The 24428-nt window shown below is 44.0% G+C and overlaps 1 protein-coding gene across 19 annotated transcripts in view; it reads left to right on the top strand.

Moving 5' to 3' along the window:
- Positions 1-24428, top strand: part of phka1a (phosphorylase kinase, alpha 1a (muscle)) — a 78773-nt gene that overhangs the window by 21661 nt on the left and 32684 nt on the right. For all 19 annotated transcript variants that reach the window (XM_042340778.1, XM_007891170.2, XM_042340779.1 and 16 more), the window contains exons 16-27: positions 258-402; positions 1572-1650; positions 3687-3766; positions 8021-8194; positions 10079-10179; positions 11457-11599; positions 11700-11856; positions 13030-13109; positions 13214-13292; positions 14287-14416; positions 15620-15721; positions 16733-16845. In XM_042340778.1, the coding sequence (XP_042196712.1) occupies positions 258-402; positions 1572-1650; positions 3687-3766; positions 8021-8194; positions 10079-10179; positions 11457-11599; positions 11700-11856; positions 13030-13109; positions 13214-13292; positions 14287-14416; positions 15620-15721; positions 16733-16845 (1383 nt within the window). The remainder of the gene's footprint in view (positions 1-257; positions 403-1571; positions 1651-3686; positions 3767-8020; positions 8195-10078; positions 10180-11456; positions 11600-11699; positions 11857-13029; positions 13110-13213; positions 13293-14286; positions 14417-15619; positions 15722-16732; positions 16846-24428) is intronic.

Here is a 24428-nt window from a genome sequence, read left to right as displayed (position 1 = left end):
TTGACTGTCCCGAGGACCACTTGCGGCTCACAGGTCATGGGTTGGCCACCACTGCTGTAGATCAATGAGCTCAAAGTCCCAATGTGGGGCTTGAACCCACATCCTTCTGACTCAGAGTGTTCCCAACTGAGCCAAGCTGACAACTTACTTTAATAGGCCAACATGCTAGCGATGTACAAGTATTATGATGATGCAAAGCCTCTCATGTTTCTATTTTCTCCAGTTGTATGGTCATTGTAAATTTTATCTATTTAAAGTTTATAGATCAAAACCAGTTTTATCTGGCCCTTGATAACCGCATGATTGTTGAGATGCTTCGAACGTACTTCACGTACTTGTGTGTTTATTGGAGAATGACTGGGCAGCCCACGGTGACGTTTCCAGTTTCGCAGAACATGCTTAGTGAGTCTTAATCATTCTGGCTCCTTAATTGCACTAAAAAATATTGATATATTGTCTTTTTAAATTGATCTTTTGGAATAAAATGTATTTGTGGAGATTATGTAGGTGCACTTAATGTTGCGTTATGATTTTTTTGTTGGAGTTGACAATAATAAATAATAATAGTAATGTGCATTGGTGGCACCTTTCCTGTAAGATAAACATTGTGAAGTGCTTTGCAAAATACAGTTGATCGCAAATGAAAGTTTATGTTGTAGAGGCAAATGTGGTAGCTAATCTGTCCCACAGACACCTATTAATTTGAATTTGGATGAGGAGAAAATACAAGGCCGGTGTGTCAGGAGAAAAGACTCCATGTCTCTTTGAATAGCGATGGCAGAGTGGGTCTCTTTATGTCTTAACTCAATCCCAAGGCAGTCAAATCTTAAATTAAGAACACAACAAAAAATCAAAAAATTGGATGATAATCTGGAAATAAATAATAAATATGTATTTAATATGGAACCCTGTTATATAGGCAAACGCAACATCCAGTTTGCACCAGTCTTACAAATGTCTTACAAGGAATGGGTCAAATTAATATGAATATACTTTGTGGGTAAATTTGTTACATTCAAACAAATAACACTTCAAAAAATGAAGAAAACAAAAGAAGGGGTGGGGGGGAAGAGTAAAAATTGGATTTTTCAAAGATCACTTTCCTCATCCTAGTTCTTGTGTAATGTGTTGTACAGTGTACTATGACTGGAAATATGGATGATTGGTTTACCTGCAGCCTCTTCCAAAGCCATTGATCTGTCCTCTATGAGGAATGAATATATTTGGAATGTTCTTGGGGTGAAGGCAATGCACATAACTACTGAAATGCCAACTCCAATGTTCAGTAAAACTTGTATAAGTCAGGACCATAAGATTTAATATGACTTTCACGTAGTCCAGGTTGCAGGCAAACTTGAATAAATCCAATTTACCCAATAATAAGACTATGTTTTGGATGGATGACTTAGGCTATTGTATAGTTTATAAAGATAAGACTTATGTTATATTAATTTAGCTTTGAACTTTCCATAGAAAATGATTGTATTTGTAAATATATTGTTTTATTTGACATTATGATGTAAATTCTAACTGCCAAATCTGTATAAATGACTTTTTTTCAAAAATTACAGCTGTGGATAAAAAAAACATTGATCCAGCTGTTCTGTCAACCTTAAGGAAGATGCAAGATGGATATTTTGGAGGAGCTAGGTATGTAAACCAAAAGCCCACAGCTTAAACCATTGCCATTAAATAAATACTGTACCATAAGGGACAGACCATTACACATATGCATAATCTATTTATAGTTATTACATTTTTGTACCCAACTAAGTTTGTAAGTATGATTGAATAAGAAAAGCTGTTGTAGTTTTTATTGTTGCCTATTTAACTGGTGAACATAAAAACTTTAAGTGTATATTTTGGAGGCGAACAGGGTACAAAAGTAAAATAACAACTGTAAACTTTCTGTTTATCCAAATGTTTACCCTTGCCCCTCCCTTGATGCGTCGCAGCTATCAAGCGACCGGCCCATCTCCAACCTCCCCTTCCTGTCCAAGGTTCTTGAAAGAGTCGTTGCCTCCCAGCTGCGCTCTTTCCTCTCCACCCACTCACTTTTCGAAGCCCTCCAGGCGGGATTCCGAGCTGCCCATTGCCCTGTCCTTGAGTGGTTTAGGTCGTACCTCTCCCAATGTCTTCATTTTGTCTCTGTAAACGTCTTTTCCTCCAGCCCCCGCACTGTCTCGTGCGGTGTCCCTCAGGGCTCTGTCCTCGGTCCCCTCCTCTTCATCCTCCATATGCTCCCCCTGTGGTGACATCATCCGCAGACATGGGGTTAACTTCCACATGTATGCGGATGACACCCAACTCTACCTTTCCTCTTCTACCTTCAACTCCACGACCACCGATGTCCTGACAGCTGTCTGTCCGACATCGAGTCCTGGACGAGAGATAACTTTCTTCAGCTCAATGTGCGCAAAACTGAGGCCCTCCTGATTGGCTCACGTCAGCGCCTCTGCACCTCAGGCACTGACAGCATCAGCATCCAAGGCCGCACTCTCCACCTCTCAAAGCCATCAGGAACCTCGGGGTTCTGTTCGACCCTGAGCTGTCCTTTCTTCCTCATATCCGCGCCACAACTGGCACCGCCTTCCACCACCTCCGGAACATCGCCAGAATACGGCACTACCTCACCCCTCACGCGGCTGAAACTCTGGTCCACGCCTTTATCACCTCAAGGCTGGACTACGGGAACTCTCTCCTCATCGGCCTTCCCGGCACCTCCTTCCACAAGCTGCAGGTCATTCAGAACTCTGCAGCTCGTGTACTGTCCCGCACCAGGCTTCGCAACCACATCACTCCCACCCTCGCTCGCCTCCACTGGCTCCCCATCCGCCAGAGGATCGAATTCAAGATCTTTATCCTCACCTACAAGGCCATTCACGGCCCTGCTCCCTCCTACCTCTCCGACCTACTATCCCTCTACCTACCTACCCGTACCCTCCGTTCCTCTGGCTCCGGTCTGCTCCACATCTGGAACTCCATCCCCCAGTGCCTTCGCCGCTTCCTCCCTTTCCTCCTTCAAGGCCGGTCTCAAGTCCTTTCTCTTCAACCGTGCCTTCACCTCCCCTCTCGACTCTCTACCCCCTCCTCGTCCCTCCCTTCCCTCCCCTCACCCTGACCAGTTCCCCCCTGCTCGGGTCCCAACCCAACTGTCCAGCGCCTTGGGACGTCCTCCCGACGTGAAAGGCGCTCTATAAATGCAATCTTGTTGCTGTTGTCTGAATTCCATGACTCCCGCTCGGATAAGGTTCAGTCAGTGCAAGCTTTTTGCACTTATTTTCAGCAGAAACTGATGAATAGAGATTGTTTGGTGATTGTTTTCCTTTCACTATCCCAGCCATTTGTATCATTCTTACTGCTGCTCATTGTGACCATTACTACAGGAACTGTAGTCGCAGCAAGTCAACACTGCAAGTGTGGCCTTCTAAACTATTAAGATTAGGAGATCACCTCAAGAATATGGCAGTATAATCCATCCGAATCCAGGTGAAACAACAAGTTTAGAATATTGCAATAGGTGGGTGCTGCCATTGTTTGCTGGCTGAGAGGTATTTTACCTCCTTGTCATTGGGCATCTGGGGGTAAGCCCTGTGTTTCAATTTAGCAAATCATCAGTGTGGTTGCATATGTCTGCAGAATGTGGAAAAGCTAAAATAACAATGAAACATCCTCTTTGTTTGCAGAATTCAGACAGGCACATTGTCAGAGTTTTTCGTAACTTCGTGCTGCACTCGTCTATGTTTTATGGATGAGGGAAGTGATGGTGAGGAATCAAATATCTGGCTTGAATCACTGCATGATTTAGAAAGGAAATCGGCTTTGCATAATTTACTACCTCAGGATGATGATGGTGAGGATGAGGACCACCTTTCCATTTCCTTTTATTTCACTGATGTTTTAACAATGAATGCACTGCCAATCTGCTTCTCAACAATGAGAGCTGTATACTTTTGGAATTTTTAAACCGTACAATTATTTTACTAAATGAATCACAAGGTTCTGGCCCAGATCCTGAATCATTTAAAAGGACGAATCAAATTATCATTGTTTTTTTAAAACAAATTGAGAATTATCTTAAGTACCTGTTCCCTAAGCATATGGTATGGAAATGTAAAATATTGTCTGATAAGGTCAGTATATAATTGCCTAAATGGAATATCCCAATGCATATCTCAAGAAACTTAAAGATTCTTATCAAACTTTTAATATTTTCAACTTTATAGAAAGATATAATAGTACTTTAGAAATCTAGCATTTGGGTGGAAGAGTGTATAAAAATAAATATAGCCACCTTTTACATTTCTACAAAAACTTTTGATATTATTTGAGAACATGGAAAAAATAACCTTATCCCATTTGTATTGTGCTGAGCAGAGTTAGCATTTGTTTTGTGGGCTGTGAACATCCTTGCCACCATCAAGGTAGTTTTCCATAGTTCTGCTGCTGTGGGATCTGCATGTACTTGGGTTGTGCATCTCTGCCTATCGTTTCCCAAGTGTTATTAAGTTGCTTTCATTCCTTGCTATTCCTCAACACCTCAGTACCCCTTCCCCTTTCCCAAACCTCCACCATCACATACCATCCATGGAAAAAAATGTCCTCCCTCTCCCTCTCCAATGCCTTGGAGTCATTTGAACTCCTAAACCTCTGGCCATCACTGACCAATCTCCCCTCCCCACTCTCCTTTCTTCACAACTCCTTCTCCTCCATTCTGGACTTCTTTACCCCCCTCACCTTCCGAATTGCCTCATGCTCCCATAAATCCCCCTGGTACACTAGCCATCTCCGGTCCCTCAAGGCACAAGTGCGAGCTGCTGAATGCGCCTGGACCAAATCCAAACTAACGGTCCATCGACAGATTTGGCTTCACCGCACCAAGACCTACCGCTGCGCTCTTGCCTCCGCCAAATCTTCCTTCTACTCCAAGGTTATCTTGGAGGCAAAGGACAATCCCAGGTTTCTCTTTTCCACCACAAACCGTCTCCTCCGTCCACCGTGCCCAGACCTTGCCCATCCTCTCCTCAAACTCCAACTGTGAGGAAATGCTGGACTTCCTTGAATCTAAAATCGAGGGGATATGTTTAGCCACCTCAGCCCGTCCACAGCCACCCCCACATCACCTCTTCCTTATGACCCACCCCCCCACCCATGTCCCCCTGTACTCCTTCGACTCTAACTCTTCCTCCTCCCTCACCACGACTGTCCGCAAACTCAAATCCACCACCTGCTCACTCAATCCCATCCCCACCTCTCTCCTCATCTCCCAGCTCCACCTTCTGGCTCCTCTCCTGTCCGATGTCATCAACCTCTCCTTATCCACTGGTTCAGTTCCCAACCCCCTAAAAACAGCCGTCATCACCCCCATCTTGNAAAAACCTTCCCTGGATCCATCCCTCCTCGCCAACTACCGCCTCATCTCGCACCTCCCATTCCTCTTCAAGGTCCTGGAACGAGTTGTCGAGTCCCAGCTCCGCTCCTTTCTTTCTTGCCATTCCCTCTTTGAACCCCTCCAATCCGGCTTCTGCGCTGCCCACAGCACGGAAACAGCTCCAGTCAAAGTCACTAATGACATTCTGAACACCTGTGATTAGGGCTCCCTTTGCCCCCTTGTCCTCTTCGACCTCTCTGCCGCCTTCGACACTGTCGACCACTCCATCCTCATACACCACCTCTCCGCTTTATTCAACCTAGGCGGACCTGCCCTTGCCTGGTTCGATCCCTATCTCTCTCACCGTCTCCACATTGTTGCCTCTAACGGTTTCTCCTCCAGCCCCCGCACTATCACGTCTGGCGTCCCCCAGGGCTCTGTCCTTGGCCCTCTCCTCTTTAGTATCTACAGGTCTATCTACAGTATCTACTCCTCTAGTATCTTGGTGACATCATCCACAGACATGGGGTCAACTTCCACATGAATGCAGATGACATCCAACTCTATCTTTCTGCCTCCACCCTCAACTCCAGGACCATTGCTGTCCTGACAGACTTCCTGTCGGACATCAAGTCGATGAGGGCAAATTTCCTACAGTTGAATGTGAACAAGACTGAGGCCCTCCTGATTGGCTCGCGCCAGCGCCTTAGCACCTCAGGCTCTGGCAACATCAACCTCCATGGTTGCACACTACAACTCACCAGTCAGTCAGGAACCTGGGTGTCTTGTTCGACCCTCAGCTGTCTTTTGTCACCCACATTCAAGCCATGACCCATTCTGCCTTCCCTCACCTCCGTAACATCGCCCAACTCCGCCACTACCTCACCCTCAGGCTGCTGAAACTCTTGTTCACGCCTTCATCACCTCCAGGCTCGACTATGCAAACACCCTGTTTGTTGGTCTTCCCAACTCCTCCCTCCAAAGGCTGCAGATAATCCAGAACTCTGCAGCCCGTGTCCTCTACTGCACCAAACTCCGTGACCCCATCTCCCCCACTCTCGCCCAACTCCATTGACTCCCTATCCTTCAGAGGATCCAGTTCAAGATCTTGTTCCTCACCTACAAAGCCCTCCATAGCCTCAGCCCATCCTACCTCTGCGACCTCCTAACCCCCGACCAACCCGCCCGTTCAGCCGGCTCTGGCCTGTTCCACATCCCCCGACCCACTCGCCCCACCATCGGCGGTAGAGCCTTCAGCCACTCTGCCCCCAACTTCTGGAATTCCATCCCCCAATCACTCCGCCTCGCCCCCTCCTTAGCTTCCTTCAACTCCCGCCTCAAGTCCCTCCTTTTCGACCATGCCATCGGCCACCCCCCTTCCCCTCCCCTCCCTTCGCTCCCCTGACCCCAGCTCGGGTCTGAAATGCTGTACTCTGTCCGGCGCCTTGGGATGTTTCCCAAGTGAGAGGCGCTATACAAATGTAATCTTGTTGTTGTTTCAAAAGCCACACACGGCAGAGAAACCATTTTGCTTCCAGCAGTAACATCATTATATTGTCTGATAAGGTCAGTATATAATTGCCTAAATGTGTATCTCAAGAAATTTAAAGATTTTATCAAACTTTTAAAATTTTCAACTTTAAAGAAAGATATGGGAGACAATTATTTAGGACACTTGTTTGTGTTCTTCTTTTGTAGCCTCGGTCATTTCATTACATTTTGTTCCTTCCATCCAATCTTCTCCTATTAAATTATGACTTTTATTGAAGAAATGAAACTAAGGCAACAAAAGAATTTTTTTTTACAAAGAGCATTCTACCTCAGAATGCCTCATCAGTGGATCATCTCTTGCTGTGGAGTTCCTTTGACTGAAATCATTTGTATTCGTAAATCCCCTTAGCTCATTTCTGATGTGTTGAGAAAAAAGAATCTAAATGCATACTTTTGCCACTTTGTTTTGCCACGTTTGTTCTCTGGAATTTCTCTTTTAAAGCACCAAAATCAAATCTCTTGCACGTGGTCGAGAGGGGAATGGAAAGAAAGAACAGAAGACTGCATCCTTGCATTTGATATAGTTCCTTTCATATCGGGAGGATGTCTCAAGGCGCTTTACAGGATTTATTGTGAAGTATTGTAGGTAAATAAGACGGCCCATTTTGCACACAGCAATGTCCCACAAACAGCTGTGAAATTAATGACTTTTTATTTGGGGAATTGTTGGCCAGGATGCCGGGAGAAACTCCCTTCTCTTTTCAAGTAGGATCTTTAAAGTCCGCATGAACAGGCAGACGGGATTTGTGTTTAAAATTTAATTTGAAGAACAGCACCATACTCTGGCAATGCAACACATCTGCAGAACTGCTTTGGAGTGTTAGCCTGGACTATGTGAGTTCTGTGGAGGAAGTGGGCTTAACGGGCTGACTGTACTTCCGTGCTTTGGTTAGCTAAATACTTTTTGGCATTCCAAACTTCCTTCTTCAACACGTTGGAGCTGATTTTCCAATTGCAAAAAAAAACTCACTTTATATGCATGCTCTAGAGATGCTCATGTCTTGTCTGTGCAAAGCTTTGCATGTGGAAAGGTTCACTTATTACTTTACATCCATCAAGAATTATTTGTACTAAACGTGAATTTTGTTACCACAACAGCAAGCGAGGATGAATTGGCATCGTATTTGAAACAGCTGCTGGAGAGCACAAAGCCAAAATCCAACTTGCTGCCAACCACAAAGAAAACTGGTTTAAACCGTTTTCGCGCTGCAGTGCAAACCACGCAGGAACACGTGTCTCTGATGAACAAAGCCAAAGGATTTGATGTTGAAAGTTAGTTTTGGGCATTATTTGGATTCTTCATCACCTTTTACTCAATGCTTTGTGAACAGATTTGAAGAGGGAGTCAGACTGTGAGCCCATATGTATGGGCACTACGCCCAGTCCTACACTGAAATGTCAATCTCAAAATCTGATGCGGCACTTGAACCCTTCTCAACCCTGGATACCCATTGAGCTACACTGACCCAAGTCCAACGTTTAATCCTTGTGATAAGATATTACAGTGGATTAAGTGCAGACTTCTGCTACATCACCATTCACTTTTTAAGGGTGCAATTATTATTAGCAGAAGACAGATTTGGAAATAAAACTAATTCAGTTTACCGCAAAGAATATTATCGTAAGTATGCGAGCAAATGACAGTATTCACAGAAAGTTGAAGATTAGCATTAGACATGATCTTACAGTTCTTTGCCAATCTTGTTGGTAAAGAGATGGTTTGTTTCAGAACTGCAGCAATCATAGGAAAATGTACTTAGATCAAGCTGGGCAAAGGTGGTTCTGCTGAATTTGAGTGTTAACTCCAGATGCTAGCTTCTGAATGAAGTACCACAAACCTTGTATGAGACTGAAAATATTCTTAAATCAAGTCTTTTTAAAAAAAATTGACTTGAAAAAAACATGCTCAAAGTTGCTCACTGACTTAGTACCTTTTACCGGCCAATCTGGGGCCAAAGTTCTCCTCGCTACAAATTCAAAATCAGCAGTTTTTATTTCCCTAAGTTAGTGCCTTTTTCAATAAAAGGAAATCAGATGGACATGGCAGAGCTTCTGCTATTTGCAGTTATATTATATCCCAACGCAAACAGGAGGAAGCATTAAACCGCAAAGGTGAGCATTCAAGCAATCAGTGCTTGTTCAGTCATGTTACAGTAAACATTTGATACAGATTGAACAAAAGAAGACTTTTAGCCTCAGATGTGGTGAGTACAACACTCAGTGATTCTTAGTAATATGGTTTGTATTATTGCCATCTCTCAGTTTGCATTCTTTGTAGCTGGGCCTCTTAGACAGTAAGGAATTGAGTTTCTCTTTCCTCAATTAACTTTGCTCTTTGGACTGTGCAGGCATTAGCTCCCAAACGATGGGAAGATGAAAAGCAAACTCTCCAGGGTGCTGCAATGCAAACAATTTTTTTTATTAACTAACTGGTAATAGGCTCTTTCCCAGGCTTTGTGATATTGCAGCGAGTTTATCCAGAGTAGTAACTGAACCATGCAGACGTGGAACGTCCGAAATTCCCTCCCTGGTCTTTGGTGGGTTAACTGATCTCAGCTGGGATGATAGTAACGCTACAGAGATCCCAATGCCCTTTATCATTGAAAAGGAGCCAGCGTTTCAACTGCTATTGGAGTTGCATGAGGTCATTCGTGTTCAAGTTTTGCTCGGTACTGGCTGAGAATGTAACCAAGAAATTGTGATACCATTATTTTATATGGAAGGTGACAGCACAGAGAACACAAGAACAGCTATCAGTTTCTTTAATCCCCTTTAAGGTTTGTTTATGAAATTACATTGATAAGGTTAGGTAATGCAAAAGGGTGATGCAGCTAGCAGTGGCACATATAGGATGGGTGGAATGGCCTCCTTCTGCTGAAAATTCCTATTTCTATGTATGGGTATTGGATGAGGACAGCATCAGGACTCCCCCTTCCCCTTAGATTGAATAACATGCTGGCGCATATCTCAGCTCACGCACGATTAATGGCGTTTGGGTGAGGTATTGGAAGGCAAATCACTCCCAAGAAGTTGTACCAACAAGGAAAAAGTGCAGCACCTTCAGGAGAGCAAAAAATTCCAGGCTCTACATTACAAACCATGTTTTTTCTCGATAGTGAAGCTATGCTAAATAAATTATCTTTTGTTGTATTGTAGATGTCACAATGTATCTACCCACCAAGCTGCTCACTTCCTCTCAGCCCAGGATTAGTCTAGTGTACGAAGCAAATCCATCGCAGCAATCAAACAAAGACCTGGTAAGTGCAATGTGCTAGAATATTTACATTTGCTATTGAGCCTTATCATTCAATATCTCAAAAGCACTTCATGCAACAAGTTATTTTAAATTGTGACACACAGATCAGAAGAGTCATTGATCAGAGAGAGCAAATTTTGCACAATATCTGGTTTACTAGGGGCAAAACTACAAGGGAGGGGTGCAAAAGATACAGGGCAGGTGATGAAGTTTTTGCGCAGTATATTACAATGTGCAACCATGTCCTCTTATATGCTGTTTGAGCGCTCTGGGACGCTACCCCACATGAGAGGCACTATATCAATCCAAATTGTTGTTGTTAAGAGTGCAACCCAGTTCTTTGGCACCAGACAGAAATACCAGGGCATTGGAATGGTGACAGGTTGGAGAGGATGCCCGATACCCTTTGCTACAAATATCTTCCAGTCTCTGGAACCAGCCACGATGCCGTGCTATTTCCTGGGTTGAACTCTTAAACAGCATATAAGAGGACATTAATTAGATGCCTCTTAAGAACATCTATTAGAATGGTCACCGGGAACCCTCGCTACTGTGTGTGGAGTCTGCTTGTTGATAATCGCTTTGTCAACTGAGGTCACTCGGGAGGTTACAAAATAACAGACATACAAATATGTGAAAACATCATTCTTTTGTAGAGTAGTTATGTTAAAGTAGTTCAAAGTGCTGACTCCCTCTGGATCCCACTGTGAAATGGCACAGATTTGATTTATACCAATGATAAAAACTCCTGTACTGCTGATGATGAGGATATTTCTGCCAAATACAGCAGATGTGAATCCAGGGGTCATGAATGGAACTCCTGTTTGATTTGTGGTTTTGATTCTTCACAGAGGATACAGTTCAAGATCCTGGTCCTCACCTTCAAAGCCCTCCATGATCTTGCACCCCCTACCTCTGCGACTTCCTAACCCCATACCATCCTTCTCGCTCCCTCTGCTCAGGCAGTCTCTGGCCTACTTCATGTCCCCCGCCATGCTCATCCCACTATTGGCGGGCGGGCCTTCTGCCACTCTGCCCCCACTCTCCCGCAGTCCCTTCGCCTCGCCCCTGCCCTTGCCACCTTCATGATCCATCTCAAGAACCTCATCTTCGACCATGCTTTCGATCTTTCTGCTTCCCCCCACTGCCCTCCCCGATCCAGACCCCCAGCTTGGGTCCGAAACTCTGTTTGTCCAACACCTTGGGAAGTCCTCCCGACGTGAAAGGCGCAATACAATATTGTGCTAGTGAAGTAGATGAATCTTTATTTTCTGTTAGGAACCAACAGTGTTGGAAACAAACTTAAATCTGCCAAAAACGGAAGGTGGTCTTATAAACTGGAATGATGTGGTACAACAGTTGAAAGATACTTCAAGATTGGACCTACAAGTTGAAATACTTTATGTACTCTACACTGTAAAGTGAGATATTTCTCTTTTTTAATTCTTTTATATAAAAAATTTAATAAATGTTTGTTTGGAAAATATTTGATTTCCTCACACTCCTCAATCTTATGTGCAGGGGTATTGATTGGGATACAAATCTGGATGGTGTGGCTGGCAGAACTGTTCGTGTCCTCTTGTCAGAGCTGTATTTAAAGACAGGATTGACTCGGCGGTGGGGATTAATCCGTTATATTGCTGGCATGCTCAAAATGAAGGTGGAAGAACTTGATGAGGTACCCAATAATATAACACTTCAATAACTGGTTTATGTTTGGTTTTGTGAATATTGATTTAAACGTTAGTGAGCATGAAGTCTGCCAGTACCTCAATGTTCTTATGTGAAATAATATTTCAGGATAGTTTGGGTCACAACATGTGATGTGACTGCCAGGATGGTGGAAGGCGAACTGGATGGACCTTGGCCTTCTTTCGCCTAGGAAATTCTTATGTTCTTATGTTCACTTCCCTCTATTATTACTTGGTGGCTTTCTAAAATTCCCTTGTTACAGCAAGTCGTATTTTTATTTAGTCAATACTCTGAACTGTTGCAATATAATGATATATTTTATATTGATTACTTACTTCCCACCCATCACCATTGCTGTTCTTCATATGGAACTGGACACACTGAATTGTGGTAGGCTATGCGGGTGTAGAAGTAGCATAGCCAAGCTTGACTTCCTCACCCAATGACATTACAGTTTCCCACAGGGTTTATTGGAATGATGATCAAGAGTGGCAACACTGGGTGATTTTCTTCCTTGACTCAGGTCAACTGTCCACCTCACCATTGCTTCAGCTTAGATAGGCTAATTGAACACAGGTCCACCCACTGTAGATCACCCACTGCATCTGATTGAACTTTGAATCTTCCTGGTCTGTGTGGCTGATCATCATCATGCGATTTAATTATCTATCCATTCTGTGGTTGAAAAATAACCAGTGCATTGTTGAGCAATTGCACACCTCAATTTCCCACAAACTGCCATGAAATGAGTGACCAATTTAATTTGGGGATTGTTAGCCAGGAAAACCTTCCTTCTCTTTTCGAATAGTGTCGTAGGCTGTTTAATGCCACCTGAACTGGTACATGGGACCTCGGTTTAACATCTCATCCAAAAGACAGATAGGTAAAAGCAAATTCCAACTCAAGGTTGAAAGAAGGTTAGTGAGGGAGATAATACAACATATACAAATTTACATTTATACATTGCCTTTCACATTGGGAGGATGTTACAAGGCTTTCAATAATCAAATCATTTTTTAAAAATCCAACACTTGCAAATCGGAAGTCATAATTAACTCAATTAATCCAGTTTGCAAATATTGAATTTTAAACCCATTGTCAATTTTGGAATGTGTAGTTCCATCTGCTAATTCCTATTCTGTGATAATCTCTGTGGTAGGCTTGCACCTCCCTACTGTCCCATCAGAAGCACTTAACAGTTGGTCTGCCTCCTGAACCTCGCGAGAGGACCATTTCATCGTGAGTACCGAACTGAAGACTAGCTGTCAGATTAGATTTGGTCAGAAAGTTTGCGATGGCTATTGCTGATCATTTGTGCACTTAACATTTTTCTTTCTCAATAGACCCTTGCCACTTGATGAACTTATCAAGCTGATCAATGAAGCCAGTGAAGAGAATATCAATGTGGCTGTTCTCACACAGGTTGGTCCTTTTGCCTTGAAAATGTAGTTCCACTCCAGGAAATTGATAACCAGCAAATCTGCCCCACTCTGAAACTCCATCCTGGAGTCCTTCCGACTTGCACCTTCTCTCACCTTGTTTGTAGTCCGTCTCAAGGCCTACCTCTTGAACGTGCTTTCCGCCACCTTTCCCCTCCCCACCCCCTCAGCTCCCACCCCCAGCTTGGGTCTCAAGCAAGGATTATTAGGCATCTTGGAACATCCTCCCAACACGAAAGCTGCTATATAAATGTAAATTATATTTCAAACTTGAATATTCAAAAGTCTTAGCAACTAACTTTTTTTTACTGCTTCTATTCCAATGTTTTCCATCTCTCCATATTTCCCATCTCTTTACTTTATGCCCCGGATCCTCCCTACCTGTTCGACCTGCTTACGCCCACCCCACTACCTTCTGCCTCCGCCAGCCTCCCGCACATACCTTGTTCCGAAACTATGGAACTCTCTGTCTCAATCCCTCTGCCTTTCCTCCTCTTTCCCCGTCTTTAAACCACACCTCTTTTTCAAGTGCGCCTATGCTCCGCCACTGTTAGGCCCTCCTAGATGCTACCTTGCGTGAAGCGCTCTCTCTCTATAAATATATATATTTTATATATATATATATTTTTTATATATATATACAAGTTGCTCTTGTCGTCTTTCGTGAAGACAATTGGTTCCTTTTTTTCCTTTCCACTGTGGGATGGTCATTGATGTTTTAGTCACCTTTGGTACCTCACCAGTGTATTCATTCTACATGTGTGCTCCTTGTCTTTGAGTGCTGGGGACTTATCATTACCAGAGGGCATTACATGTATTACATTGATGTCATCCACAAGAGCTTCCAGCAGCTGGTCGCTGGACACCATTGGGAATGCTGATTAATGTTTCTCCTTTCCCTTACTGGAAGTGCCTTTCTTTATACTCTTGTCTGTCAATGTATTGTTTATTTATGACCCTTTCCTTTTTCCTGATAGGAAATCATTGTTTACCTAGCAATGTACATAAAGACCCAACCCAAGATGTTTGCTGAAATGTTCCGACTGCGCATTGGACTAATTATTCAGGTCATGACATCTGAACTCACTAACTCTCTCAATTGTTCAGGTAAAGCTTCTCAGAAACAATGGTGGGCTTCATAGACAGAACAATAAGGTTGTACTATTCACATGTAAGCATTGAAATAACAGAATCATTGATCTTCAATGACTGTCCCAAGTATGGGCATTCTATCCAGGTACATGGAGACAGAGAGGAGGAGATGCCAACAAGAAGGGCATACAATGTTAAAATATTTCAATCACGATGCAGATAATAATAATATTTCTTGCATTTGATATAGCACCTCATCACTTTGAGATGTCTCAAACGCTTTGAGGGATATAATGTAAAGTGGATTGATTGTATTTTGTGGGCGAAACAATGCAGCAGTTTCTGACAGCAATGTCCCACAAACAGCCATGAATGAATGACCAATTTTATTTGGGGGATTTGTTGGCCAGGACAGCGGGAGAGAGAAATTCCCTTCTCTTTTCAAATAGTGCCATGGGATCTTTAACATCCACCTGAACAGGCAGACGGAACCTTGGTTTAAATGTCTCATCTGAAGCATGGCACCTCCAACAATGCCAACACACCCAGGAATGTTACAACCTCCTATAGTTGTGGAGTCCTGTAGCTCAGTGGTTAGAGCACTTGCCTTGCAAGCGAGACATCTGGATTCAATTCCAGGCAGGGCAAAACCTTGGGCAAGTTTCCTTACTTCACACACAGCCTAATAATAATCCCTCCAAAATAAAACAATAATAAATTGGTCATTTTCAATCCACGACTGTGGGACACTGCTGTGCGCAATTGGCTGCTGCGTTTCGCCCACAAATATACAGTCAATTCACTTTACAGTCTATTCTGTGAAGCGCTTTGAGATGTCGAGAAGACGTAAATGCAAGGATTATTATTAATAGTTGTATTTGTTCTGCCCTTGAAACATATAGTTAAATCCTTTCAATTCAGAGCATCCCATAGCTTCCCACGTACCTATCATTAGAAAATGTTCTGTCCCTGTTAGTGTTATTGTCTCCAGGTTTACTTACTTGTTCCAGCTTTGAGGATTTGAGTGAACCTCAATCTCAATAAAAGAAAGACCATGGCAGAGATAATTTTTGACACCAAGCCCTTGCTAATTTGCACCAATTATTGAAGGGATTTTATGGAGGAAATGTTCCACTTGTTGGTTATTATAGATTTAAATGCAACAATCACTGCCTTTTGTCAATTTATTCCTTCAACTATGTGGTATCTGTTTCTTAGCTGATGAAGCAACTGAAAGTTTGATGTCTATGAGCCCTTATTATCTGAGAAAGCTTCTCTTCCATATTCTAAGTGGAAAGGAATTCAGGTTGGGGCAAAGTGGTGAGTATCTGCCCATTTCACCAGTCTGTCTATGTCCAGTTGCAGTCTGCTACTATCTTCCTCACTGTTTGTTATTTTTCCTAGCTTTGTATCATCTGCAAACTTGGAAATTGTGCCCCCTACACCAAGTTGAGGTCATTTATATAGATTAAAAAGAGCAGTGGTCCCAATACCAACCCCTGGGGGTCACCACTGTCAGAGAAACAACTGATTTCTGTACCCTAACCAGTTTTGTATCCATGGTGCCACTGTCCCTTTAATACCATGGACTTCAACTTTTCTAACAAGTCTATTATGTGGCATTTTTTCAAAGGCCTTTTGAAAATCCATATATACTGCATCAATTGCACTACCTTCATCCATCCTCTCAGTTACTTCATCAAAATGGCCTGGTTCTAATTTTAAGACTATGCCCCTTGTTTTGGATTCTCCCACCAGAGGAAATAGCTTCTATGTATCTACCCTATCAAATCTCTTTAACATCTTAAAATACCTCAATCAAACCACCCCTCAACCTTCTAAACTCAAGGAAATACAATCCAAGTTTATGCAGTGTTTCCTCATAACTTAACCCTTTTAGACCTGGTAACATTCTGGTGAACCTGCGCTGCACCCCCTCCAGGGCCAGTATATCTTTCCTGAGGTGGCTAAAACTGAACACAGTACTCCAGATGGGGTCTGACTGATGCTCTGTACAGCTGAAGCATCATTTCATACATTCCCATTTCCATTGCTTGTTAGCTGTTTTACCTTCCAATCTTCCTTTCTAGTCCACCTTGGCTAGATCCCTATTCAATTCACTGAAATTAGCCCTCTTCTAGTTGAGTATCTTCACCGTTTCATTTGAATGAGTCTTTCTGTGATTCATACAGAGGTTTTGAAACTTTTACCCTCTTTCCTGCATTTTCTTTCAAGTTTTATGTTATGATTTATTCTAGGCGTAACCATTGTGTTAATACTCAATTTCTAACTGTTGCTGGTGTAGCCATTCTTGCTGTAATCTTTCCTCAGAGGAATCCATTCATCACTTTCACACGAAATCGTTGATCGCTGTTAGCGATATTCATACAGTAACAAAAAATGACGCAGATGGAACTAAGAACCTAAAGAATCCGTTGGGAGAGGTAAGCAGCTTTCTTGTTGTGTTGGTGATCCATGTGTGTTATGATGCAGGTTAAAGTGAGCATAAGAACATAAGAAATAGGAGCAGGAATAGGCCAATCGACCCCTCAAGCCTGCCCTGCCATTTAATAACAACAACAACAACTTGGATTTATACAGCGCCCTCCACCCCGGACGGCGTCTCAGAGCGCTTTACAGTAACGGATCCCGGGACCGAGCCAGGGGGAGGGGAGGAAGGTGACCAAAGGCGCAGTCGAAAAGAAAGGTCTTCAGCAGAGACCTGAAAATGGGAAGGGAGAGAGCGAGACGAAGGAAGTGAGGAAGGCAATTTCACAGCTGCGGGGCATATTGGCTGAAGGCATGGCTGCTGAGGGTGGAGCGGAGGACTCGGGGGACGAGGAGGAGGCCAGACTCGGAGGAACGAAGGCAACGGGTACTGTTTTGAGGAGAGAGGAGGTCAGAGAGGTAGGGGGGTGCAGAGGATGGCAGAGACTTGAATACAAGTTCTTGAAATCGATCCTCTCTGGGATAGGCAGCCAGTGCAGTCTGGCAAGGACTGGGGTGATCGAGGAGCGGAGTTTTTTGCGGGTGAGAATGCGGGCGGCAACATTTTAAATGATTTAGATTTTATGGATGGTAGTGGATGTGAGACCAGCGAGAAGGCGTTGGAGTAGTCCAGCCGAGAGGTGACAAAGCATGTTCCAGGGTTTCAGCGGCTTTTGGGGAGAGGTATGATGCGTCGGAGTTGGTAGTAGGTGGTGCTGGTGAGGGACTGGATGTGGGGGAGGAAGGATAATTGGAGGTCGAACCTTATGCCTAGGTTGCGTACGGATTCGGAGCGTTTTAGGGGGAGGTCGGCTAGGTGGAGGAGGTGAGAGCCGTGAGATTTTAGACGTTGACGAGAGCCAAAGAGTATGGCTTCCGTCTTGTCAACATTCAGCTGAAGGAAGTGTGCGCTCATCCAGCCCCTGAGATCTGACAGGCAGCTGACAGAACATCAGGAGACTGGGGGTTGCAAAGAGAGGTGAAAAAATAGAGTTGGGTGTCATCTGCATTCATGTGGAAATGTACCCCATGTCTACGGATGACATCCCCAAGAGGGAGCATGTAGATCAGAAAGAGGAGGGGGCCAAGGATGGATCCTTGGGTTACCCCACAGGTGACCAGGTGAGAGCGGGAGGAGAAGCCATTTGTGCAGATGTACTGCTGGCGGTTCGTGAGGTAGGAGTCGAACCAGGCGAGTTCGGTCCCACTGAGGTGGATGACGGAGGAAAAGCAGTGGAGGAGGATGGCGCGATCGACTGTCGAACGCAGCGGAGAGGTCCAGGAGGATAAGGAGGCAGAGGGAGCCCTGGTCACAGATAGAGAGGATGTCCTTTGTGACTTTCACAAGCGCAGTCTCTGTACTGTGGGCGGAAACCGGACTGGAGGGGTTCGAAGAGGGAGTGGGAGGAGAGGTGTACGTGGAGTTGGTTGGCAACGACGCGTTCTAGAACTTTTGAGAGGAAGGGCAGGTTAGAAATAGGGCGATAGTGGCTGGGGTTTGAGGGATCTAGGGAGTTTTTTCAGGAGGGGGCTGATGACAGCAGTTTTGAGGGAGGCAGGGACTGATCCGGAGGAGAGGGATTGATTGATGATGTCAGCCAGTAGTGGGCAGAGGAGGGGGAGCTGGGTGACCAGTAAGTTGGTGGGGAGGGGGTCGAGGCAGCAGGTGGTGGGTTTCATAGAGGTGATGGTGGGTGAGAGGGAGGAGGGAGAGATGGGGAGAAAGGAATGTAGAATGGGGGTGGTGGTAGGAGCAGATGATGAGGAAGGTGAGGGGGACAGAGAGGGCGTGGTGGTGGGTGACAAGGGGCAGGTGGATGAGGCAGATGTTAAGGCTTTTAGAAGAAAAGAAGTCCATGACCTCCTCGCACTTGGCATTTGATACGAAGATTGAGGAGGCCTGAGTGGGGGCACGGAGGAGGTAGTGGGTGGTGGGAAAAAAAGATTTTTGGACTGTGTTTAGCCTCCAAGATGATGTTGGAGTAGAAGCCGTTTTTGCACGAGTCAAAGAACGGCGGTAGCTGTGGAGATGCTCGAACCACAGTTGGCGGTGAGCTGTCAGACCAGTTTTCTGCCGTCTGCTCTCGAGCAGACGGGTTTGGGTTTTTTGGCGGCGGAGATTGTTGTTGTACCAGGGGGATCGGGTGGGTTTGGAGATGGTCCTGGATTTCAGGGGCACGAGGGTGTTGAAGGTGGAGGAGAGGCGATCATGGAACAGCTGGACGGCTGCTTCAGGATCTCGGCGATGGAGAGCCAGAGGGATAGGATGTTTGATGATGAGAGGGCCTTTGTGAGGGTCTCAGGGGGTAGCCTTTTCCAAGGGCAGTAGAGGATGGTTGAGAGCTTGGTGGAGGAGAGAGGGATGTGAGAGGAGAAGGAGATGAAAAGGTGGTCCGAGATGGCCTTGTCCACTATGCTGAGGTCAGAAATGTTAAGGCCATGGGTGATGACGAGGTCAAGTGCATGATCACGGTCGTGGGTGGGTGAATTTATATGGAGGGTAAGGTTTAGGGAGGAGAGGAGGGCAGTGAAATCGGCAAAAGTGGTGCAAGGGGAGTTTAGGTGGAGGTTGGAATCGCCCATTATGAGTAGGCGCTTGGAGCAGAGGCACAGGGGAGAGAGGAGAGTAGAGATGTCTGTGTGGAAGGAGCTGGGGGGCTTGGGGGGGGAGGGGGCAGTAGACAAGGAGGATTTTCAAAGGGAGAGAGGGGTGGAAGAGGGTGAAAGTGCTTGAAGGAGGGGAATCAGCCAGAGGAGTAGGGGGTGAGACCAAGGGAGGTTTTGGAGATGAAGGCCACCCCGCCGTCACAGTGGAAGGTGTAGCCTGGAGGGGAGGCTTCCACTAGGTCACTGGGGGAGAGCCAGGTTTCGGTGAGCCCAAGAATGTCAAGGAGCTCGTCCAGGATAAGGTCGTGGATGGTGAGGGCTTTATTTGAGAGGGAACGGACATTTTGGAGGAAAATTTGGGTGGGTTTGCTGGAGGGAGGGGAGAGTGGTGTGGAGAGGATTTGGGGGAGTACAGGAGAAATGGTTGTGGAGAGTGGTGTGAGTGGAGAGTTGGGGAGGGTACATATGAAAGAGGGGGAAGTTGGATATGCCTTAAGGAGGCGGTTTGAGCGGAGGGAGTGAATGATGGGACACTTGGGGTTGCTGCTCTGGGACAGCCAGTGCCGGGAACCACAATGGGCCGGGCGGAGGATGCCCAGGCTGGAGCAGAGGGAAGTGGTGATGGGGTCGAGGAGAGAGAACGCGGGGAGGGCGTTGGGAGAGAAGGACAGAAGGGGAGTAGCGGATAGAGGGGGGTGGGAGGAGAGACATAGAGGGGGGTGAGAGGAGAGACATAGAGGGGGGTGGGAGGAGAGACATTTAGGGGGAGGCTCGGGTCGGGGCAGCAGCCAAAATGCGCACGCAGAGACCGGGAGCGAACGATTAGCAGGACGGCATCAGCCCGCAGGCTTAGCCTCCCAGGTCATGGCCGAGTTGCAGTGGCTAACATGCCATTGTTGTTGTTGTTGCTGGGTTTTTTTTAAAAAAAATGTTTATTAACTGTGACGTCACTTGTGAAACGCGCCTGTCCCAGCCCCTCACTTACCATAGCTCCTACCTCCGCTCCCGACTGAGTGGCTCCTCACCTGGCTGTGCTTTACATACACAGCTAGGCCTCGGCTCCGCCCCGCGCTCTCCTACCTCCGCTCCCGACTCTTCTAACCTAATTCCATTTACCCGCCCTATCCCCATAATCCCTTAATCCCTTTAGTTTTTAAAAGTCTATCAATCTCAGATAGATCGTTCATCTGCGATCTTATTATCTTATTACATCCAATGTAATGGCTATCATTGCATGCAATGCAATGTCTATCATTACATTGGATTCCTGTAGCTTAGTGGTTAGAGGACTCGCTTCACAAGCGAGAGGATCTGGCTTCGATTCCCAGCCGGGCGAAATGTTGGTCAAGTTTCCTTATTCCACACACCTCTGTTTACCTAGCAATAAGTAGGAACCCGGTTGTTAGTCGATTGTCGGATGGCTTTTTTGAGGGTAATAGTTCCTTCAAAATAAATAAATAAAAATAATTTGGTCACTCAATCCACAATTGTTTGTGGGACACTGTTGTGAGTAATTAGCTATCGTATTTTGTCCACAAAATATATAGTCAATTCACTTTACAGTCTGTTCTGTGAGATGTCTTGAAGATGTGATAAGACACTATATCAAATGCAAGGATTATCATTATTGCAGTTTTATGTTTTTTAGAAGTGGGGTGTGTGTATGTGTATAGTAAGTGTTTCATAACTGTGAGTGAGAGCAAGTTGTTCTTGAATGTAGCTGTACTTTCTTGGTCTAATGGAGTATATTCACTTTTTTACTTGATGACGTGTTTTAGCTGTTTGGAATCTATTCCCTTGGTTTAGGGCTCTTGGTAATGTTGAAATGATTTAGGTTGATGTATAGGCTCAACAGTGCGTGATGATGATAGTAATTTTTAAAAAATGATTGGCCTGGCTCGTTGGTGGCACTCTCGCCTTTGAGTCTGAAGGTTATGGGCTCAGGCCCCACAGCGTTAAGTCACATAATCTAGGCTGATAATGTAGTGTTGGGGTGCTTTGTATGTTCTAAGAAGAGAACTTATTTTATATTATTGCAGGGCCATATCTTGTACTTGTTAAAATGAGAGGAATATTGCACACAGTATATATTCTTTGGCTGTTTATCAGTAGGAATACTATCTGCCAATGATTCTGCTGTTAACATTTGTGGATGAGTAATGGACTTAGAAAATGGTTCCTTCAGTGAATATTAAAAACTCTTGATATTTGGTTTGTACTAGGGGACGAAAACTGAGAGTTTACTTTCAACTGAAAAAGAGATGGTATGGTATTTCTATTTGGGGCTATTATTCTGTAGTTCAATTCTCCTTAATTTATGTTCGTTTGGGACCATTTTTCCATATATTAATGTTTTGTTGGTGTTGCTGTTTAATTGTTTCTCTTCAGAGGCAATTAAACACTCTCAGAGCACTTTCTTGTGTTGTTATAAGCGCGTCTCTGTGGTACATGCTCACAGAAAATAGTTACTTTCTAATCTTATTTACCTGCCTTTCTCACTATCCCCAAAACCCTTCCTTTCCACGTTTTATTTTAATTCATTCTTCGCTGCTTCTGTTGATTCTGAATCAATGAGCTTCTGAGGCAGCGCATTCCACATTTTCACAAATACGTCAAATGGTTTCTGGTTTCATTCAAAATTATTAAAGGACAACCCCTTGGTATGATGATGCTCCTTTCTCCCTTTCATCGGGATACTGAATTCAATTCCGGCGTGGAGGGTGCTATATAAATCCAAGTTGTTGTTGTTGTTGTTGAACTATAGTAACTATGTCTAAAATGCTCTCTTAACAGAAGATTTCTTAGTATTTTCAGTTCCTTATTTGTGGCTGAATCAAATATCAACAGTTATAGGTTATAATGTTTGCAGAAACTATCTTGAATGCTTCAATAAATCATTTCAAGTTTGATATGTTTTGTTATTTCTCTTCCAGTCTATATGCATTTCAAATCTTTTTCTTCTTACATATATCTGAGCTGCATATATGAATTGCAGTGGGCATGGGATTGTCTGGGAAGAAGCAGTCAATGGCAACTAACTAGTTCAGATGAACAAACAAATCGATGATGTTGCCATTTATTAACTTAATGCTAACAAAACTTCTTCACACAGAAGGTAGAACTTCTTTATCCTGAGGGTAGTGAGAATGTGGAACTCGTTGCTGAAGAGTTGACTGAAGCAAATAGAATAGATGCATTTAAGAGAAAGCTAGATTTCTACATGAAGGAGAAGAGAATGGTAGAGAGTAAGAAGTGGATGGATACACGTGAAGTATAAATGACTGCTTAGGCTAAATGGACTGTTTCTCTCCCCAGATCTCATTCCATGCACCTCTCTCTGTGTCTTTTTTAAAAATAAATATATAATTGATTATGCCTTTAGTTGATACCTTTAAATTTTCCTTCCTCCCCTTTCTGTGAGGTTCCTTATTGCCTCAGTGAAGCACTTTGATACATTCACCCTATGCGAAGAGGAGATATATAAATGCAATTTAATTTTCTTCCTATCTTGTTTAATTTCTGTTACACATTGTACTTTCACTGCCCCCGACATATTTCTTCTTCCCGTGCTGATGTGACTCCCCTATCATTTCTAATTTAAGTTCTCGCTTACTAATGTGTGTGGTGTTGTTCTAATGCTTGTTTTGTTGTATCCACTGTAATAGGCAACAAAAAACGCTTCTATTGGAGAAAAACACGTGGTAAATACTGAGGTTAAATTTGCCAATTGTTGTGTTCCAGTAATTGTTTAGTGTAATTCATAAATCTGCAGTGATTCATGTCACATCACAGAATCATAGAATTACACAGCACAGAAGGAGGCCGTCCGACCCATTGTGTTTGTGCCGGCTCTTTGAAAAGAGCTATCCAAATGAATCCCACTCCCCCGCACTCTCCCCATAGTCTTACAGCCCTGTGAAAAATATTTAATCTCTGTTTCTTTTAACAGTTATTTTAAATTGGTGTCCTCGGGTTACCGACCCGCCCACCAGTGGAAATAGTTTCCCCTTGTTCACCCTATCGAATCCACTCATAATTTTGAAAACTTCTATTAAGTCTCCTCTTAACCTTCTCTGCTGCAAGGAGACTAATCCTCGCTTCTCTAGCATCTCCTCATAACTGAAGTACCTCATTCCTGGTACAATCCTCTTCAATGCCTTGACATCCTTCCTAAAATGTGGTGCCCAGAACTGAACACAGTCTCTAGCTGAGGCCTACCCAGTGTTTTAAAAAGCATAGGGGTACTGTGCTCTCTATACCCAAGTCCAGGTCATTTATATTTATTTATACATATTCATCTTTTACAATTGGTACCATTGTCCTTCAACACTGAATATCACTGGATACACCAAGCATTACAGGATGATTGTCAAGTTGGGAGTCATTTTCTTCCACACTAAACGCCCAGTACCATCACCCCAATCCTGATCAGCTTTTGTTGACTACTATTTCCCCAACAGATAAAATTCAGGATTTTTGTTTTGACTTTCAAACGTTTCCTTGCCCCATCCTACCTCTGCAATCTCTGTCAGTTTATCACATTACAAACCGATCAGTTAATGCTGAATATTACTACTCACTGAATGATGTTGCAAAAAATTAACTGATGTGCACAAATGAACCAAGCCACTTATGTCTTTATAAGTTTTGTAGTTTGAACATGTACACTAACTTTCAATGTTCTTTGATAGAGCAGAAGATTGCTTAGCTTTGTGTGTTATGTTGAGCTGTTCTAATTTTAGTATGTTGTAATACATTTTAATCTTTTGCTGCTACAGCCTCTTGACAGTTTTATTTTGAGGAAAAAGCTAATGGTAAGTTAACCAGGTAACATTTATTAACTGCTGATTTCTAAGAAGTCACTCAACTGCCATACAATAAACTTACACTGTCTTATTTCACATACACTTATCCTTCGCTGTGTTTTAACACC

The sequence above is a fragment of the Callorhinchus milii genome, unplaced genomic scaffold (genome assembly GCF_018977255.1).
Source record: "Callorhinchus milii isolate IMCB2004 unplaced genomic scaffold, IMCB_Cmil_1.0 Scaffold15, whole genome shotgun sequence".
Taxonomy (NCBI): Eukaryota; Metazoa; Chordata; class Chondrichthyes; order Chimaeriformes; family Callorhinchidae; genus Callorhinchus; species Callorhinchus milii.
Note: the sequence above shows the minus strand (reverse complement) of the source record. Positions and strands in the feature narration are given on the sequence as shown.